This window comes from Loa loa (genome assembly GCF_000183805.2).
Source record: "Loa loa unplaced genomic scaffold supercont3.13, whole genome shotgun sequence".
In the NCBI taxonomy this organism is placed as follows: domain Eukaryota; kingdom Metazoa; phylum Nematoda; class Chromadorea; order Rhabditida; family Onchocercidae; genus Loa; species Loa loa.
The window spans coordinates 361,979-383,797 of record NW_018108193.1 but is presented as its reverse complement, the minus strand read 5'-3'; the positions used below and the strand labels follow the sequence as shown (position 1 = coordinate 383,797).

The 21,819-nt window shown below is 27.9% G+C and overlaps 4 protein-coding genes across 4 annotated transcripts; 3 read left to right on the top strand and 1 right to left on the bottom strand.

Moving 5' to 3' along the window:
* Window positions 1-808: 808 nt before the first annotated feature.
* On the top strand, window positions 809-13,138 carry LOAG_16696 (hypothetical protein; the record flags this gene model as incomplete). The annotated part of the gene is made up of 6 exons (XM_020449347.1): window positions 809-833; window positions 4,117-4,291; window positions 7,714-7,818; window positions 8,531-8,670; window positions 10,596-10,678; window positions 12,987-13,138. The coding sequence occupies exons 2-6, from the start codon at window positions 4,289-4,291 to the stop codon at window positions 13,136-13,138; spliced, it is 483 nt and encodes a 160-aa protein (XP_020307156.1). The 5' UTR covers window positions 809-833; window positions 4,117-4,288.
* Window positions 13,139-14,394: 1,256 nt separating this feature from the next.
* On the top strand, window positions 14,395-17,052 carry LOAG_16695 (hypothetical protein; the record flags this gene model as incomplete). The annotated part of the gene is made up of 7 exons (XM_020449346.1): window positions 14,395-14,717; window positions 15,050-15,105; window positions 15,306-15,468; window positions 15,620-15,682; window positions 16,342-16,383; window positions 16,563-16,767; window positions 16,982-17,052. The coding sequence occupies exons 1-7, from the start codon at window positions 14,577-14,579 to the stop codon at window positions 17,050-17,052; spliced, it is 741 nt and encodes a 246-aa protein (XP_020307155.1). The 5' UTR covers window positions 14,395-14,576.
* A 1,405-nt stretch (window positions 17,053-18,457) lies between these two features.
* LOAG_05066 (hypothetical protein) lies at window positions 18,458-19,418 on the top strand (the record flags this gene model as incomplete). The annotated part of the gene is made up of 4 exons (XM_003140603.1): window positions 18,458-18,631; window positions 18,719-18,884; window positions 18,945-19,078; window positions 19,326-19,418. The coding sequence occupies 4 exons, from the start codon at window positions 18,458-18,460 to the stop codon at window positions 19,416-19,418; spliced, it is 567 nt and encodes a 188-aa protein (XP_003140651.1).
* An 827-nt stretch (window positions 19,419-20,245) lies between these two features.
* On the bottom strand, window positions 20,246-21,778 carry LOAG_05065 (hypothetical protein; the record flags this gene model as incomplete). The annotated part of the gene is made up of 6 exons (XM_020446757.1): window positions 20,246-20,369; window positions 20,718-20,762; window positions 21,026-21,097; window positions 21,188-21,331; window positions 21,438-21,551; window positions 21,632-21,778. The coding sequence occupies 6 exons, from the start codon at window positions 21,776-21,778 to the stop codon at window positions 20,340-20,342; spliced, it is 552 nt and encodes a 183-aa protein (XP_020302940.1). The 3' UTR covers window positions 20,246-20,339.
* Window positions 21,779-21,819: the final 41 nt, after the last annotated feature.

The window sequence follows — 21,819 nt, the reverse complement described above, 5'->3', positions numbered from 1 at the left end:
TACTACTACTACTACTACTACTACTACTACTACTACTACTACTACTACTACTACTACTACTACTACTACTACTACTACTACTACTACTACTACTACATCATTTAAATTGCAGTGGGAAGTATTCGTGATCAGTTGCTTTAGCTACTACTTGCTATTGTACTTTCTTTCTAAATTATGATTGTTTAAGACTTTTCCGCTCCGTCTGTTAAGTACTTTTTTCATTAATACTATAGTTGTTATTGTAATCTTTTTTAGTTGTGAAAGTGTGTTTGTCTGAATGTTTGGTTGAATGATTTTAGCCGCCTAAAAGAATCTTACGTATTATATAAAGCCTCTTTCTTACTTTTAAATACAAAACTTTTTTTCACTATAGAAGAAAAGAAAAAAGAGGAGGAGAGTAAGAAATAGAAGGAGGGCGGAAAGAGATGCTTCAACTGAAAAGTTCCATCCTCTTTTTCAACCTTCTTTCATCCGAAATTCACTTTTAACGCCTCTTCTTCGTTATTTATTTACATTTGTTACTTACACAGAACGAAAAACATTCTGTCCCACCAATTTTCAAACATCATCCTTCATTTTATCCAAAATGTATGCTATCAGTACTGATATAAACATTATCAAAGCGTCTGATAATTAGTATTAATTAACTGCCACGACTATTAAACTGATTCATTCATAATTATGTTACGTGTGAGATCAGCGGGCTCTTTGTAGGTGTCCCCAAATACAGTACTGCGGATAATCAATGAGGTTTCGGGCTTCAACGCCATGCACCTTACCTCACACCTTTTCATCATTTATTGTATCACTTACAGCAGTACACTCGGTTATATGTAAGTTAGAATTATATTTCAATTTCATCTTTAACATCCTAATTTTTTTTTGGATGGTAAGTTTTGATTGGAATAAGCAGGTCTTAATTAGAAAATTCGAAATTGAATGATCGATCACCTGAAATGATTCTATCGAATTGATATTTATCACCCTGGCATTTGCATCTTTCTTTGTAAGAAACACTTTTTGCTTTTGTCAAATCATTAAATTTTATAAGAATTGTAGATTAATTTTTCAAATTTTGTGAAAAATTGGAGGATAATCAGAGTAATTGTGAAATTAGTTTGATAAATAAATTTTGATTTCTTTCTCAAAAAAGTAGCATTCAATTTAAATTGCAAATAACTTTTGATTCTGTCAAATATAAGTAAGACCAAATTGCAACGTCATTTAAACTTTCAAACGAGAGTGGTACTTCTCGGGAAACCTTTGCTTTTCTAGTTTTTGCTAAAAGCATTTAAATGTAGTCGAAATGTGTTATTTAAAATTCAAACGATACGGTATTTTGAAAAAAGAAATTTAGACGATTACTTATTATTTGTTTCTAATTTTATAAATTTCAATCTTACTATTTACTTTCTCATTTGCAGTAAGCCATATCACTTACTGTCATGCAATATACAATGAACTAGTTAAAAGCTTCCAGGTGATACACTGGATAAGTGAAGAAAGTTAATAAGAGAAAATTTTAATCATTCTGCTATTGAAATATAACCTTTTTCGATCACTTTTGGTGCTGTTTATCTTAGCAATAATTTATATACCTTAATACAAAGATTTAATTCAAGTATACAAGTATTCAAGTAACAAGTATTCGTCTTGTCTGGATATCAATGGAACAATTTAATTTGATGATTGCATGATGGGATAACAATTCAAATGCTTCATCCAGCACATAGAAGTTATGACAACCACAGCTGATATGACATGACGTTTATTATTCAGAATGACAACCCATCAAATATAAATTGATTAATCATTTCTATTTCTATTTCCATTTCCATTTTTATTACGTCGGGAAAATTTTAATATCAGAAAAATTTGCGCATTAAATTGGCTGTTTGTCAAACATTATTTTGTCATTTTAAGAAATATTGCAGTTCTCAGATTTTCCTCAAATTCAGCGGATAATTGGACAGGTTTTATATTTTATATAATGATGGGACAAGTTTTATGCAAATTTGTGCGGAAATTACTTTAGTAAAGGTCATCTATTAAAATTATTTACTTGCCCTGGGAATTTTACCAATGGATGAATTGTAGGAAAGTTCGGGAATTCCACTACTTTTTTGAAATAGCAAAAAATTATATTAAACGTATCATATGGCAAATATAAGGAATATTAATTAATGTAGGGATTTTTAAGTTTAATTGGATCATGCAAAAATCATTTTCTCTTCAAACAGTTTTTTAAAAGGTTTCATCAAAACTTTTTTTTTTAATCGACGAAAATAATTTTGTTCTTGATAAATTGTGAGAAAAAAGTATACTTTCCACTTTGTTTTTTGAACAACTGTTTGCTGAAAGTTTTACAAACGTATTGTTCTCTATAGCAAATACTTAAAAATTATAAAATATACAAAAATAGATGAACAAATAAATCAACAATTTCAAACTGAAAAATTTAACGAAAATTATTGCAATTTGATTTATTAAAACTACGTGGAAAAGTGAAATTTTTGCAGCTTTCTGTTGCTAAGTCCGAATATTTTTAATGTTTAACAAAAATTTCAAATTTTTTTCAAAAATGATGAACCAAAGTTGAAGATTTGTTTATTGTTAAAAAAGGAAGAGAGAAATTTCATATTTCCTTGACTAAAATTACTAAATTTCATTCAAAAAGGATTTTATTAAAATGCAAACTTAAAATGCAAAATATTCATAACGAAAAATATTTGAAAATTGTTTAATGAAATTGCCTCCACTACAAAATTTGTCTGAAATTTAAATTTAATGCCAAATTTAAGATAGCAATCATTTGCTTCACTATATCTTTTGCTTTTTTTTTTCATTGCTGATATAGGAGTGGAAGTTCGTCAGAAAGCGCTTTTATTGCAAGAAACAATTCAAAGTTAGGTTTTATCCTTAAAATTTCCGTTACATTTTTTGCTTTTTTTATTAAAATTTTTTAAAATTTTAAGTTTTTAAGCAAAACTGAAATATTTCACTTATTCCCAAAGCTTTTTCAATTCCCAACGCATTACACTCTTGTCACATACATTTGCAAGTTGTTCCAAGTTGAAATTTTATAGTCGCCGATCTTTGATGAATGAATATTTTAAATTAATGATTGCAAAATATACATTTAGCTAAAATTCAAGGACAAAAAAAAAAAATCGTTGGTGAAAATTTTAAATCAGAGCTTTTTCACGCAGCGATTATTAATAACTATTTTTTTAACAAACAAGGGGAATATCATGAAATTGTTAATTGTGCATAGTTTTTGAATGATAACTTTTTTTTGAAAAAAAAATTTGCAATATTATCCATCATTTGTATTACCTATCACTTATTTATCATTTATTTTGTTCTTGCAAAAATCAATTTGCTTTTTTTTTTTAAAAAAAAATATTCGAAATAGCAATCATTCTTTTTGTTCATGTAAAAATCAATTCATTTATATTTAGTTATTTCCAAATGAACATGAAATTTTCCCTTTTACTTCGAAAATTAAATTTTAAATTTTATAAATTCCAAGTGTTCAATTTGTTTTTTTTCCTTATACCTTCTGGATAGTTATTTCCTCTCAAAAGTTTCGTCATAGATGAAGTCTCAAAAAATGAAGATTAAAGACAAAGTATATTTGAGTGGGTAGTTTGATTTAATTAACTGAAACTTTGTTCACTGTTAAAGAATGACGTCAGAAAATTAGATTTTGAAGAGCACTTGAAAAAAGATTAATGAATGGATTAAAGGATATGGAAAAATTCTCTCCTTAAAATGTTGTATTTTGCAGCAAATTCTAATCCTAACCCTAATCTTTATTGATAATGTACTCTATCAGTAATTAATCAGACTATAAATATTATTGGATCCTCAAAAAGTTGTCGTTTATTTCAAAAAATTCTCTTTCTTTTTCTTTCAGTACAACATATTTCACTAGTAATGATGGATTGAATGTTAATTAAATGCAAAACAATTAAAGTGCTACAACAAATTAAAAATTTTCAAATTTTGCTATTTCATTCCCATTTTTTAAATTCAAAATTATGCTAAATTTCAAAAAGACAAATCTTAATTTGTACAAAAGTTTAGAAATTATGATAAAAATTTGCGTTACAGAGGGTATCCGAGCAGTACAACTTTCAATACAACAGCAATCTCAGATATCTTGAATCGACTTGTCGATAAATCCACTTATGATAAAAGATTAAGGCCTAAATATGGTGCTGAACCGGTTGATGTAGGTATAACTATACATGTATCCAGTATCAGTGCTGTTTCTGAGGTTGATATGGTATGTTATCTTTGAATTAATTTAAAACAATTTTGTTACAATTATCGTTTTATTGCATTTATGTACTTTAATTAATAATTCATTTTTCCTTCTTACTCGATCTTTCCATTAATATAATTAATCAAAACAACTTCAACATATATATGAGTTATCTTTTGTTTTTCTTTTTGATTCGTTGACTCTCATGATGAAATATGCAGCAAACAGATGAAATGAGTCATCAAATAATTCGGCTTTAAACTTTGATAAAAACTAGTATTAACACTGGGAATGAAATTTTTTAGATTAAAAAAAAAAGTTTCAACTCATTAGACTTACCATTCAAGAAAGTTTCTGATCTCACTTTGTTATCTTATCAAATTTATTGTGGAATTTCTGCTGTTAACTTGTTACTATCGTGCACAATTACTACTATGTACAAAATAATTTGTATATAATATATTGTGTAACCCAGTCATGCTCCAGTGGATGCTAGTTTAACTTAGCCTTGACAGCAACTGTCCTGGCCAATCAATATATCGTTAATTAATATCTCTTGGGGACCGCATAACTTCGATAAAAAAATTTATAAATTTTCCAAAGGGAAGTAATTTTGTCAAATGCGTAAATAATAACTTATCAGTTAGTGAGGGTTGGATTTAAAAGTTTTTGTGAAAAATTCAAATCCATACTGTTACTTTGATTTAGATTAAGAATGAAATGATTGTAAATATTTAATGAATTTTTAGTTTTAAACATCAATGTGTCACTTTTTTTCCTCTTCTTTTTTTACTTTAATGTCATTATTTGACAATTAGAGAATATAAAATTTAAATTTCAACTAAAAAGAATTAGTAAAATAATAAAACAAAAGAATTTCAATGATTATTTCGTCTGAACGATTATCTCAAAGATTTTGAAAAGGTTGTAAAACCTTTAATTTGCTTTCAAATCGACATCTTTCAGTACATAAATTTTTTATTTCCCAGGAAATCTTCCATTTTGTTCCGTAAATTGGCCATAATAAGAAGTGCTATGAAATCAAACAATATGAAATACAAAATGAAATAAATTTAAATATATAAATGAAGAGAGTTTTATAATTTTAGATTTTTAAAGTTATATCTATGCCAAACTATTCGATATATTTATTCGAATGCAGTGTGTTACTTTTGGTGATTACAATTTTATATCATAATAATCGATCACCGTTAAATAGTTCATAAATCAAAATGGACTGTTAATTGATTATGTGATTAGATGTTGCCAGGCGTACTGATAAAATATCATGGTAAAAAGAAGTATCCTAAAATATTGATTTTGTTGGTATAATAAAAACGAAAAAAAAGGAAGAAATAATGAAAAGGAAGTTTTGTTTATGAGTAGAAGAGATGAATTTTCTTTTATCTCAAATATCCACTTTTTCTCATTCTAGGAATAACTCATTTATTCACTTCCTTGTTTATGTTTACGTACTAAATTGCTTTCTAATTTTGCTAAAAATCATCGACCATCATTATATATGTCTAATCGAAAAAAGGAAGATTAAATTAATTAATATTTAATGTTAGGTTTATCTTATACAAATATCATAAGTAAGTAGCATACTACAGTAGGCATAATTTGAAAATAAAATTTTTAGATGAAATTATTGAGGCATTTAAAAGTGCCACCAAATATAACAGCAATAAAGAAATTACTGTCATTTTCTTGTCATCAAATATTTTAATTACAAGCCACTAGTGTATTAAGCTAATATTAAATTTTTATCACTGATATGAAATACTTTCTTGAATTTTTAAAAGAAGAAAAACGATCTTTGTTACTGATGCATATTTCATTTCCTCTATTTTTTTTTTTTTTTTTTTGGCAAACTTACCATTATTATTTAAAATTTTAGTGTGCTTCCTTCCTCTCACTTTTTTCGCTTCTTTTTTTAACAAAAGTTAAGCTGACATTTGTGAATGAAACTTGAGCTCTCCTTTGCCGACCTGCTCATTTGATGGCTTTCTTGTTGTTTCAGAAATAATTTTGAGGTAAAATTATCAGAATGAATCAGCACTGATAATGATGATATCAAAATTATTCATTACAATTTATATCACTATCATTCTATAATTTTCATTGCAATGAAACATTTATCCGGTTGATTCTCAACAATTATCATCATAATCTGTCGTAATATTTCTTCCTCACTTGAATGAATGAATGAGTGAATGAACTGTGGATGGAAGGATGGATGGAAGGAAGGAAGGAAGGAAGGAAGGAAGGAAGGAAGGAAGGAAGGAAGGAAGAAAGGAATGAAGGAAAGAAGGGATGGCGTTGAAAAGGAATGGTTTCTAAAGTTGAGTTTTGACAAGAAAGTATCAAATAAAATATATTTAAAATTATATTTATGATATAATAAAGGAATAAATTTGAATCATTTAAAAATGACATTGCTATTTAAAAAAAAAAAAAGGAAAAAAGAAGGAAGCAATTTAAATAATTCTTTAAATATTTTTCTTTAGTTTAAAATTCTATAAAATTCATACCTTTCTTTCAAAGTTCTAAATGTAATTTATTAAAAATTCTATGCAAATTTTTTTTTACTCAACTTTTTCAGTCAAAGGTTTGGAAATATAACTTATAATAAATTCTTTGAAAACTTTTTCAATATAACTTTTTATAAAATATTTTCTTTGAAGGTTTACAAATATAATTTATTAGAAATTTCCTGCAAATATTTTTCACTATAATTTATAGAATCATCGTTAATGCATGTCTACTATATCATTATCGATTATATATCTGATATCTCATTACTGATTATGTCTGATATATCATTATCGATTATATATCTGATATCTCATTACTGATTATGTCTGATATATCATTATCGATCATAATGTGAGTAGAGTCTGAGAAGCATTCAATAAAATCATCCAATATTAGCAAAATCTGCAACAAATTTACGAACTACCATTATTAAATCATTTGAAAAGGAAGATTGCATTGTTGCAAATAGCTAAATATGAAAGAGAAGATATGCAAATTAGGATGCACTTAAAGGAAAAATTGAAATCTTTAAATAGATTTTCATATTGCGAGACCATCTCGAATAATTTACTAGAAATAGAAAGTGAGATACACTAATTTAACTTACTTTTTCTTTTTCATAAATTTAATCTGTAATTTACAAAAAAAAGAGAACTTTACTTGTAAATTGCTTTATTTGCTGAAATTAAATATTTATAAAGAAATAATCACTTAATGCTTTAATCAGTGCGTTATTAGCTTATTTTCTTATATTTGAAAATTTGATTTCATTATCTTGAAAGTTTCAAATTTACTATTTCTCTTCCTTTTTTTTCGTTTCAGGAATTAAATATGCAGCAAAATCTGTTTGGAAATTTTTTTAAAAAAATGCATAATTGATTTTTGGGAAATATTTTAAATTCTAGGATTTCACACTTGACTTTTATTTGCGACAAACATGGCAAGATCCTCGTTTAGCATTTGGTGATATGTATTATGGCTATCAAAAGGGAAAAATTGAATCTCTGACGGTATGTATATTCGATTCATTTCAATTAAATCTTTTCTATTTCATGCATAACAGACCAACATAAATGATAAAGATAGAGATTTTGGAAGTAGTCAGAGTGGCTTTATTTTGGATTTAACTTTAAAATTTTTTTAATTTATTCCTTAAGCGATAGTTTTAAACTTTCCTAAGCTCTCATCTTCCTTCTCTTCTGTTTTCTTTTCAATGTAGCAGCAAATTGATTAGCTTTCAAAAGAGAAATGCAAAAATGAACAATTTTTCCTCTTAGTAAAGTAAAGAGAAATGAATATATGTTCACTTGTAGCATAGTTCCCTCAAAAAAAAAAAAAACTTTACTTTTGAAAAATGACATAAATGAAGTTTGAATTGAAGATAGCAACAAATTTTAAAATGCTTCAAAATTTTCTTTTTTTTGTATTAGTTTGGAAAACGCTTCAAGTTTGTATGCGATGCGCAAGAAGTGATAAAATGAATTTATTTCGAATAAAATCATTTCCATTCTTAGGGAAGAATCAAAAGGAAGGAGAAAATATTGTCAAGTTATTTTGCACATTAATAGTTAAAAAAAAATTCTGAAATTATTTTTATTTTTAAAGTTCAAAAAAAAATTTCGGTAAAGTTCTTTCTAAAGTTCGAAATAAAACAATACGAGCAATATTACGTTGAAACAAACATTGCCAGTCTATAATCAGCATTATCACTTATCATTTCAGGTTGGTGTAGATTATTTGGAGAAGCTTTGGAAACCGGATACATTTTTCCCCAATGAAAAGAAATCATTCTTCCATACCGCAACAACGCATAATTCCTTCTTACGAATCGATCCGGACGGCACCGTTTTCACTTCCCAAAGGTTTTATCATATTTATCATTATTACCTATTTTTTAGCAGAAGTTCAATATTTTTTCCTCAAAATTTATTGATTAACTTTGTACACTTAAAAGCTTATATTATCATTGCCACTATCACCCTAGCAAAATCACTATAATTGTCACTACTAATTTATATTGTCACCATTCATAGCCATAGTGAGATCACTATAATTATCATTATCATGATCAGCATGAATATCGACACTTTAGAAGAAATCAAGCAATAACTGCTTTATTTGGGACTAAAATTTGAAAAGTAAAACAAAAAGATCAAATCGCAATATATTTATTAGTGTCATGTTAATCAACTAACCGATCAATCAATCAATCAATCAATCAATTAGTCAATCAGTCTATCAATTTTTTGGATAATCAACTAATCAGTTAAACAATTTCTTAATTAATCAATCAGCTCAATCATTCTTTTAATAACCTATCGATTATTCTATCCTTCTCTTTTTTCGCCCCTTTTTCCTGTTTGCAGTTATTTTATTTCCTTTCATTTCTATCATTGTTTGTTTGAAAAATAATCCAACAGAGTTAATTTAATCCCTTGCAAAGCATTAAAAAAAGGAAAAAGAAAGAAAAATGCATGTGAATATTAAAGTAAGGTTGTACTTCTCGAGATATCCTTTATACAATACATTACATTATCACTATTTGTTATCAATTTATCACATCACATTAGATATTAAAGATTCACAAGGTTGTACTTCTCGAGATATCTTCTATGCAATACATCACATTATCATTATTCGCTCTCAGTATATCACATGACATTAGACATTAAACATTCACACTAATTGAACAATAATTCTCTCTTCTTCCTTTTCTTCATCAAACATCCTTTATCTCAAATTTCTAACACTCTTATCAGTCGATGATATTAACAGTAGCAATAGCATTTAATTAGTACAGAAAAGAAACCCCATGCTACAATTCTTTTTTTTTTTCATTTTTAATAATTAGTATAGGATAGAACAGAATAGGACGGATAAGATAGAATGGGATATAAATGGAAAAATAGATATTAAAGAAAAAAGATTACATAAAATTCTCTTTTTTTTTATTTGACAATTTATAGATATGCATGAGAGAGATGAATGAGGCTGAAATGAGTGACATTAAGGCTTAAAGGAAGAAATATGAAATTTGGTAAGCAAAGCGCAAATGGAAGAGAACCAAGGAAACCATTCTGTTCAATGAGCTTAAATTTTGATAAATAATTGAAATTCCCTTCATGATTTCCTTCATTTCTAACTGAATATGTTTGAAATTTTGCTTGAAAATTTGTATAAGAAATTTGGCGCGCAAAAGTTTTGTTTATGCATATTGCGCAACAATAATATATCAATCCTTTTTCCACTTTTCAACAATCATACAAAACAATAATCATTCATCTGAACGATTACTATTTTAAAAAGTGCTAATTACTTTTCCATTATTTGACTAGAAAAATTTCCATTAATTTGCATTAATTTACATAAATTTTTTTTTCTGACTTTCCAAATAATAATCATTTCGATATTTCAAAATAGAGATAATCAGCTATATTCTGTTTACTTGCATTCACAACAAACATAACATAAGTCTTCCAGGGCTATAGCAAGTAAAGACTAATTTATTTCTTGTGAAAAAGAAACGAAGCATCATCTTATCAGTTAATATCAATGAAAATAATCAATCCTTGTATCACATTTTATATGCAAATGATAATTGTGAAGAATTGCTGTAAATTCAAATTTCTGACAATATAAAAATTAAAATGAAATTATTGAAAAAGAAGACAAAAATGAATGCCAAAATAAAAATCCAAAAAAAAAAGAAGAGATCTTAAATCAAGAATGATTTGATAGGATTCTCAATGGGTTAACATCAATGAAATTCAGGCTCATTCTTATTCAGATTAACAGTGACAGCAACATGTCCCATGAAACTGCAACTTTTCCCGATGGATTCACAGAAATGCAGACTTGAAATTGAAAGTTGTAAGATTCTTTTCCTTTTTTAAATTTTTGAGTGCTTTGCTCTAAGCTCAATGATAGTATCTTGAAAGGTTAAAAAAAGTGCGCGTCACATTTACATAATTTTTTCTCAGATAGTCAAAAACTTCCAATTTTACTCAAAAATCGATAAAATTTAAACTTACTTGTAATTTAATTTGTTAATAGTCAAAAAATGCTTCCTTTCATCTGAATGTAAAGACGTCTTAAACTGAAATTTCAAATGAAACTGTCTTTTCTGCTTCGTAATTAAACTTGTTTGGTCCGGAAAATTATTTTCAAATTGAATTTGTGTTGTCACACACTCATTATATAGAGTGCACCAGTGTCTTTCATTTTATTGTTTAAACTTTTTGCTATTTTTGGTACAAATTTAGTTTTGAATTGTTGAATTGTTTCGTTTCTTTCTTCAATTATTTGCCATTATTTTCGTTTCATTTTTCTGAGAAAGAACAATTGAAGGTTAAAATTTATTTTAATTAATTTCATCCATATTTGTAATGAAAGGTTTAAAATTGAATTATATATAATTAGCGATTCTTAACGGTAGTATCACATAAATCTATTTAAAGCAAAATTCTGTAATATTAACGAATGTATTTTCCATTCATTAAGCTTTAATGGTTTAAATGATTTGGAATATTTAGTCAGACTAATGCTCTAAATTATTATCATTATTTTATTGTCATATATACTAAGATATGGTAATACTTGATAATTAATAACAATGATAATTGGAAAGTGTTATTATTGAATGCTGTTCAGTGTATTTGAAAAAAATTGTGATCATACAAAAATGGTTATGATTGAGTGACGCGTTGTTGCGAAGTTTCATGTAAGTTTAATTTTTTTCATATAAACCATATTGATGACACAAATTTTGAATGTTTAAGGTAAGTTTTAATTAAATAACCTTCTACTAATTGCTTCACAATTAATGAGTGCATTCAGTTGGCGCTAACCTACATAATTACCATCATTTCATAACAATTAAAATGGAAAACGATTCTATGAAAATTTTAAATAATTTTGTTTAAAAAACATAATATATGTTAACTGAATGATTTGGAATTGAAAACAATAGTTGGAAATTTTGAAGTACAACAAAATAAACAAGTTAAAATGCTATCAAATTTTAAAACTTATTTTGCTGTCGTTTTCTTCCTCTTTGCACTTTTTACCATTTATAATTTGATATATTTGTTCTACAAAAAAAAAAAATTAAAAAATAGAAAATAAATGTAAATTTGAGAAGAAAGAGAAGTTTATAATAGTTAAAATATCTTAGAAGTAATAATACCTTACTAATATTACTAAGATTATTTTTGCTGCTTCAATTTGGCTTTTTTACGATTAATATAATGCTTTGGTTATTCCTACACTTTCTGTAACATCTCATTAACATAATTCGAAATTAACAATCTGCCAGTTCATCTTACATTTTTTTGCTTAATTGATTTCATTTCAAGTTATCGAAAAAAGTATACTTGTATGATTGCATATTCTTAGATTATAGTAACCACGGAATTGTTGATATAATATCTTATATATCTAAACATAACACACTTTTGAGGTATACTGATGTTATTGCAAAATAAATGTTTCAAGATACGGTCATTAGATTTACGTATCGGATAATGAGAATCATATTTTCATGACCGTATCCAAAGGTTCTCATTTATGGTTTGACTGATGATTGTAACTTAACCATTAATTATTTCCGTACTAATTGTTTTAATTTTTTTTAAAAAGTTGCCTTAAAATTTAAATACTTTGCATCAATAATAAAAAGGGTATAATAAAAATAAAAAATATAAAAATTTGAACTCTTTTTGAAACAAGTAATTGATTACCGGATAATTTGTACCAAATGAAATTGTGCCAAAATTTTTGAAATTTATATAACTATATAAGAAATAATTTTTAGTATTGTTTTTCATCCTGCAACATGTCAACTTGGAAATTTTAAATTGATGCAAAGGAAATTTTATTTTTTTGCTTTTTCAATTCCCAAATCACTAATTTAAATTATTGTGGCACTTTGTTTTCTTTGCTTTTGTCTAGTATAACAAAATTAATCTAATTACACTCAATAACGCTTCTTTCATTGTTTATGTTTATGCTAATTATTGCTGCTGCTACTGCTGCTACTTACAATTGTCCATTATGACACTGGTGCACATCATTTTCAATTTTTTTTCTTTCCCTTCAATTAAAAAGGGACTACTATTTTGTAAACGAATTTGAAAACATATTTTAGAAACTAAATTTGCCTACTAAATCTATTTTTCAGATGGTTATACAACTGCTGATATTGCTTTATTTTGGGGCAAAGATCGCAGGGATCAGGGTCAAGTAGTCGGGTTCGAAAATATTTCTCTACCACAATTTAAGCCGGTCGGTTATCGAGTAAATGTTACCAGGGCGACGACTTCTTCAGATTAGTCTTTCTTATTCCTTCCATTTTGTCTTCATTGTAATTTTATATTAATTTTATTATTATTATTATTATCAGCAATAGCAACGGCAAGTAAACAACAGTGATAACGTGGATGTGACACAGATAAAATATTTTTTTTTTGTTAATCTAAAAAAAACATCTAAAATTAAAATTGCATAAATAAAAAGAGAAAAAAGATTAAAACTTTTATGTCCGAAGTTGTCAATACTTTCCAAAACTTTTTCCATAACTTAAATGGGATGAATGAATTAGTTTATAGTAATAAAATATGATAAATGTAACTTTTGCTGAATTCACATTTGCAAATAAGAAATGATTTTGTAATTATAATTTAGAATTAAAAACCAAAAATCAAATCATTGAATTTTTGGTGGTTTAAAATTGCTGTAAAAAGAATAAAGAAAAGTTTTACAGCAAAAAAAAGTGGGTTTTTTTTTCATTTCCACCATTAAAATCAAGAAATTTTCGATCGTTCGATCGATCGTTTTTTTTTCTATAATAAATATATGGCCAGGGGAAAATGAAAACTTGGGAAATTACTTCAGAACTAATTTTAGTTTTCTTCTGCTTCTGCCATGGCTGAGCCTGAAGAAAAAGCTTATGTTAGCCTATTAGCCATGTTTATGTCCCATCCAAGTTTATTTTTATTTATCCTTTCCTTCTTTTTATTCCATTCTATATGCTTATATACAACTAAATATAATATATGGAAATTAGTGCTATTCATTCAAAGAAAAAAAAGCTTGGAATTTTTTTAGGAATATATATTTGAAGTGAGTGAGAATAGTACTTAAATATGATGGATGATAAGGGAAATTGGACAAGTTGTCATCCATCAATGATAAAATCATTTCTTTGCCATTTAATAAAAGAAAAAGGGCGAAGAAGATTGGTGGAAATGAAATGCAATCTTGAAACTGCTTATGTAACAATTACATTTAGTTGTAAAAAAAAAGAAGATAGGAAGAAAAGAGAGAAAATGGTCAAGTTTTCAAAATAATTTGTAATTTCTAAAAATTAATTTATGAAAGTTTCTTTTGTTTTTTTTCAATACTTAATTTCTTAACATTTCGAGAAGGAAAAAAGAAACCTTTCAAGATAAGATTAATTTATATTTCAAATTATTAACGTTCAGTGATTTAATTGTGTGGAGTGGAATGAGCAATTTTGTTTAAAATCACAATTAATTCGCTTCATTGCTCTAAATCCTTCAATATGAAGTAAAAAAAAAAAACAGAAAGTAAAATAAATAAATAAAAACGAAACCCAAATAACAAGGAAAGAAATGAAAATAAGTTGAAAAAACTATTAGTAATGCTTATTTGAAATTCAATATACAAGTAATTAAATGTGATCATTACAGGTGTATACGTACGATTATATTTTGAAGTGCTGCTGAGTCGTAACCTCGGTTTCTACCTCATGAATATTATCATTCCTTCGATGCTTATTGTCACCATTTCTTGGGTATCATTTTGGCTCAACCGTGAAGCGTCACCGGCACGAGTTGGTCTTGGTGTTACCACCGTGTTAACGATGACAACACTTATCACTACTACTAATGTAACTTGAAATTTCATTTTTTAAATTGATCTGGGAATTTTGAAATTTAGTGATGATTGTAAAACGTTGTGAAAGAGCTAAAATTCACTTAATCAGGTGAAATATCTAATTTTTTCTCAGACAAAGGAGAGATTTTTAATTGCTAATGAAGTTTGAAATTTTTTTGCTAAATTTGAATTTACAAAATAAACTTAATATTGATTGTGATAGTTTGTGCTTTTGGCAACAATAAATTCTTAAAAAAAAGACTTCTCTGTTAATTAATCAATCAATTAATCGTGTTTTGTTTTATGAGAAGTAGTTTTTTCCCTTTTTTTGTCTCTTATTTTCAGAATGCGATGCCAAAAGTTAGCTATATTAAAGGGCTTGATGTCTTCTTGAATTTTTGGTTAGTTTTGTTCTTGCAGCCAAAACAAAGAACAGTACAATTTGTAGCCAGAAGTTGCAGTCAGAAGTTTTAAGAAGACAAGTATTGCTTTGTTTGGCTTGTTTCAAATACTTTAAATTAGCAAGAATTTTGGCATAAATCAATTTTGTAAAAAGAAGCTTTCTTTTGTATTTACAAGAAAAAATGGAAATATATTTCAGTTTTGTGATGGTATTTGCAAGCCTAATTGAGTATGCAGTAGTTAGTTATATGAACAAAAAATTGGCGCAAAGGCGTGAAAAGAGGCGCAAACAAGCGGAACAACGAATGCCTGTTGAAATGCCTATGTATAGTCAAATTACTTCCAGTGCTGAAACAAAAATGGTACTATTTCCGCCATACTTCAACATTACATCTTGTTTATCCCTAATTTAAGCTTAAAATAAAGAAGCGAAAAAAGTTTTTCAAAAAAAAGAAGAAACAAATTAAACCAAATAATGAAAAGTTAGCCCTGAAAGAGTAAATATTATTTCAGTCATATCAAAATATGACTCTTATCAATGATAACTATGCCTCGCCGGGTAAATCCTCCATCAAAGTAAGTGATCTAAGTAGACTGCACCACCAAGTAGTTTCTATCTTTAGCTACCACTTTGCTACCTACCGGTGCACATTATTTTCTACAGGAAATTTATGGGTAAAAAAAGTCAAACTTACTCATACAGGTAATTTAGTTAGCAATTACACGTGATTTATTTAGCAATCATTTCAACGACAAGCATGCTTCGGATTGTCATGGAATTAAAATTTAGCAATTAATTTTGATTAAATTTGAATCTGCAAAAAACGTCAGTGGTCGTAATGAATTGCTTAGAGAAATTCTAAATCTAGAAGAGACGAGTTTGTTTAGTTTAGACTAAATAATATATTGTTAAGTTCACTAGACCGTAATAATTAGTAGTAGTAGTAGTAGTAGTAGTAGTAATAGTAATAGTAGTAGTAATAATAGTAGTAATGGCGGTAGTAGAAAAGTGGGTTAGTTTGTTAAGAATAAAAGAGATTGCTATTTTAGTTAATTAAAACGAACAATATGAAATTTGCACTGTTAGAAAGATAATTAGCATCACATTGCATGCAATAGCAAGCTAACGGTATTGTCTAAGGTGAACACGTAAATGTTTTCATATAAAATGCATGATATGGTCATTATTTATTAGTAATTCTAGATTTTAAACTATTGATTTTTTTACTTTTCAGCCAATGGATACGTTCCTTGCTGGTCCAGGCCAAAATACCATTGTAAGTTCTTTTCTAGGCATATTTGTGATACGGGATATAACTTATTAATGAACAATCTTATCATTTATCGATTAGTGCATTTGTCTCCTCCATTTTTTGGAATTTTCCTATTATCATCATAAATCGATGGAATTAAATGAGGAATGCAAAGTTTTTGTTTATCTAAAGTTAACTTGCAGAGTGTAACAGAAGCGATGATGCCGGAATGTGATTGTCGTACGATACCACTGATACAGAATCCACGGTTGGTTACAGATCGAGCATTATGGCCGGCACCGTTCGTGAAACCGAAACGAGCATCAAGGACGTGTAGAAGCGTAACTCCGTCTAAAATTGATAAATGTTCTCGCTTCTTCTTTCCTATGCTATTTTTCGCTTTTAATTGTAAGTTTTTATGTTTGACAAATTTGGCGGAAAATTTTCAATATTTTTTTTATTGTTGATATAACCATAACGCGTTAATAATAATATCTGTAATTAGCATAATTTCTGCTATAGAAAAGAGAAAATCGATTATCCCATAATAAACTATAAAGTATTTATTCCAATAAAGAAAACTTAAATAGAAATAAATTTAATTTAAATTTGCAATTTTCAGTATTTTATTGGACAATTATGACAGTGCTTAGTTCATTTGTGGATACCAGTGAATATACACTATTTGATTAGAAAGCAGACAGGAGCAATGTCAAATCACATATCTTTTGATCAATTCTATCGAATTTTTATTTCTTCTTTAAAACAATTACTGTGAATTGATAAACTTAATAACTTATTATTCTTGATAATTAATGTATATTCGTGTAGCTGCAAACATTTCACTTCATTTTACGTGATTATATGCAATATTTAGACATAATGCATGGCATGCATATGCATGTTTCTCGCCTTGCAATCAATAATTATTGCTATTTTAATTAATACCATGATTATGATTTGATATTACTACAATTACAACACTGTACTAATTAGCTTTGTAATATTATATATGAATAGACCTGGTGCATTTGGCCTTTTTTTTTCATTCATTTTATCTTTCCATTCTCTATTTCACCGATTTTTTTTTCTTTTTAACATTATAACAAAATGGATTGTTTACGAAATCTGGATATCTGCGAAATATAATGATATGGAAGAGGATTAAAAGATGCAAATAATTTTTAAACGATAGATTTTCAAGAAGCAAATGAGAGTTCATGCAATCATCTGCAATAAACATGTTATATACATGTAATGTTATAAGAGAGAAGAGAGACTTATGATTTAATTCACAAAATTTTTAATTTTAAGCTAAATTAAATATTTTTAACTTCCGAAAAAGCCAAATTTATTTTGAGATATTTATTGACAAAATTATTAAATAATGACAAATTTCGTGTAGTCTCTCTTAATGATAACTCCAAGTTAAACTATTTCATTTCTCTTTCAATTTTATTAAAAATTTGAAAGAAAAAGAAATATAATGTAATAAAAGAAGAAAAAAATTGAGATGGTTACACTGTTGCAACAATACATTATCATTGGTGTCAACTAAAAGATGTCCACTGCAAGGCGGCTGTCAAAGTTGAACCATTTGAATTGACCAGTTATCGTTTTGCCAGTTTATGCATTAACAAAACAATCGCAACGACTTCATCTGGTCAGTTTGGTATTATTATTATTATTATTATTATTGTTAAAACATTTTCTACCCATCATATTTTAGAACTATTTAAATGCAGATCACAGGTTATTTCGAGACTAAACTAGTATAAGATACTTTGACCACGAAAATTTTTAGTGCATTATACTGAAAATAACATTTGGGGACAAGAAAACAGAATAAATTTTAAGGGAATAAAAACTATGTTTTTTGTAATATCACCAGTTATCAGCCATTATAAGAAGTAATATCTCCTTCAGTCACTTTAAAAAGTATTACAAATGTACATTTAACAGTTAAGAATGGCAACACATATTAAACTGTAAATTGATTTAAAAAGAAAAATGAAGACTAATTAATGATGAAATTTGTTCAGGTTCTTATTCGCGATTATGGGCGCAGTTTTTGTTCGAGAGGGAATTAAGCTTCTATATGATCCAGATTTATCTACCTGCGATACTTGTTGTTTTCATTAGCTGGGTGTCATTCTGGATCAATCCTGAATCAGCTCCATCCCGTACGGTCATTGGCACATTCACTATATTGAGTGAGACTCATCTCTTAATGAGTACAAACAGGCGACTTCCACCTGTTTCCTACATTAAGGTTGCTTATTTCAGTAAGTTTCGAATAAAAATTTTGACTTCGTATTCTCACATGAATTTTATTTTAATAAATTTCTTGATGTTTCAGGCTGTGGATGTTTATCTTGGATTTTGTTACTTGATCGTGGTATTAGCACTTATCGAATACGCCGCCGTGGTGTATTCAAGGAAGAAATACGAAGATCGGAAGAAAAACAAAAGCAAAAATATCTTCGAACTTAAACCACAAATACAAGCACCAGACTTGCTTCAAGGTATAGTAAACAGAAAGATTGCAACAAATTCCATGTTATCAATAAATTGCAATTTTATAGATGCTCGTATTGATGAATGCACCTGCGAACACAATGTTTCGGTATTTGTAGTAGCTAAACGTTCATCGAAATGCGGTAATTTCTGTACGCATAGCCGAGTGGACCTAATCGCTCGAATTGCATTCCCTGTTTCGGTCTGTTATTATCTAACTTTAGCAGTCTTCCTTTCCTTTCATTTCTGCAAGACACTACTCACTCCTATATTTCACTGTTTTCGCAACTTTTCCCATAGTGTTATGGAAACTTTATGAAAAATTCAACAAACTGTTTACAACACAAAGTGACAAGGTTACCGAGAATACAATCCAAAACTGAAAATTAAGAAGATAAGCTCAGCCGAAACGGTGATAAATTACTTCTGAATAAATATATATATTTCAGTTTCTCACGTTCAACATAATTTACTGGACAATACTTCTTTCCTTATCAGGATGGAAAATGCATGGAAACGGCACGGAACAACAAGCATGTTAATACCATATTAAGGATTTGTTAAGATTCCAGAATGCTAAGCAAGTGTTTGAGTGATGCTAAAGCCTTTCGCCCACAAATACTTTGCGAAGCACCATTAAAACGTCTAAGTCTATCACCCGATTTCCAAAGTTCAGTGTTGTTGCATAATTTTTTCAATACTTCGGTCAAAGATTCTTGTAAGCGGTTCTGGAATAATTGCATCAAATAAAAAATCTTCGTTTTTTCAATTTTATTTTGAAATTCCAATATTCTAGTGGAAAAAAAAGATTACAGCAAATATAATCTACTGCAAGGAAATAAAAATGCAATCATAATCTTTGTAATTCTTACTTTATTTGATTCCTCGGTAATTGAAGTAAATGAGATAAGAACTCGAACCAAATATGCAAAGAACCGAGGTTTTGAATCGTCGAGATTCAAATTTGAGAAAAACCGATTTGCAAAAACGGATAAACACTTGGTAACTTTTTTCCATATTTTTTGCCGATCAGGCTCTTCGTTTTTCACCTATAATTTAACTTTCTTATTTCAGAGAGTTATCAGCTTCTGTCAAATCTGTTTCGCGTGTTTATCGTCTTTTAGGAGCAACCTTTCGTTTTTTTCCCGTTTTTTTTTCTTTTTTGGATGGAGAAATACTGTGCTTTTGTACTCCTACTTCAAAATGTCAGATCCCAATTCAAATTGTTGCCAACATTTTGCTATATAATTTGCAAACCAAAAAAATTTACTAACTTGTGATTCAAACGCATGAAACAAATCTCGCGTATTTGTTAAAACTATCTTTTCACGTTATTTATCTGAATGATTGCTCATCGTATTAATTTTTGGTATATCTTCGATACAAATAGTAGTAATATCATATATGTGTTCCTTAATTTCAAAATCCCTTTTGTCTGGATTATTTTGTCTTCTTTCGTCTTCTTATGCAGTCTTGTGCAAGTAGTGCCTGTGCTACAGCAAATTAAGTTAACATTAAACCGAAATTTGTCAAAAAAGGCGAAAGCCTGATTTAGGCATACCTATTTACTGGTGATTCCCAAAACTTGAATATAACCTACAGGATTTTGCTCTCTCAGCGTGACTATACATAAAAAGATGTCTTCCACTTTTTTTTTATTTTCATTCCAACAGAGATAACTCTTGCATCAATCTAACATTCAATGTGCCCTTAAAAACTTTCATATCTGTATTATTTATTTTCAAGCACAAAAGTGCATATGAATAAAACCCACTGCTCTTATTATAAAAATTTCGAATATTTGTTGTCACTAATACATTTTACACATATATAATACTCACCAAATCTTTTCGCAAAAAGGCCACTGTGCAAGACAGAGCTTCAACCTAGAAAAAACTAAACATATATGTTTTTTTCAAGAGATTGAAAAAAAATTAAAAAATGAAAAAAATTTTTCGTTCAAAAAAAAAATTTGTCAAAAAATTGGAAAATATTTTAGAGTAACATGCTCGAGTATGAATTTCCACCAGTACGGTTCTCTAATCATTATACATGTTGCTCGTGAAACAAAAATCATGGATTGTTTAAAAACAAACCATAAAATAAATAAGGTAATTATGAAATGATATCTCGAAAACGATAAACATACTCTTTGAAACGTTCGGATATTTTCATCAAAGGCAAAATCGATGATTCGTGGAAGTTCGCTCAACAAAGCATGCTAAAAATTATACATAAACAATTTTTAATTATATATTATAATGATTTAGATTATATTAATCTGAATTTCAAAATAACTTGGAAAAATTACCGGGTACTTAATAAAAGGAGCAGTGACAATTTCGCTTAATATTTGGTTCTTGTTATCATTCATATACTTTTCCAATAATTCCATCACTTTCGTGTACATATTCTTCATAACAGTATTTTCTTTCGTATCATAACAGCCTGAGAACTAAAACTGGCAATGTAGAAACTCCTATTCGCTTCTTGTTACCTGCTATCCTACTGTTTTAGAAATTACCAAAAAAAATAATTAAGAATTATCAAAAAAGACTTACCAAAAAACTTGCAACGCTGCCAAGAATATTCCTCATAACAGGATTTACGGTTTGTGATGTTTTCAGGACAAGTTCATCCAATAGTTTAATAGCATTCTTTTCATTTAGCTCATTCTAAATAAATATAACTAGCGAAAGTTTCTATACAAAAACATGAATACACAAGTTTGCACAGTATAATCGACATTTAATACCTTTTTGTGTTTTAAAATAATTTCCAGTAAGTTTGTTGCTTTTTTGAAAGTTAGTTCTCCATCTTTTTTACGCAGAGCTTGTTGAGCACATTCAATTAAAGGCAAAATAAGATCCTGTAAACCACAAAATAAGATCCTGTAAAGCATATAATTTGTTCATTGTTATTCAATTTGGAAGAAATTTAAAG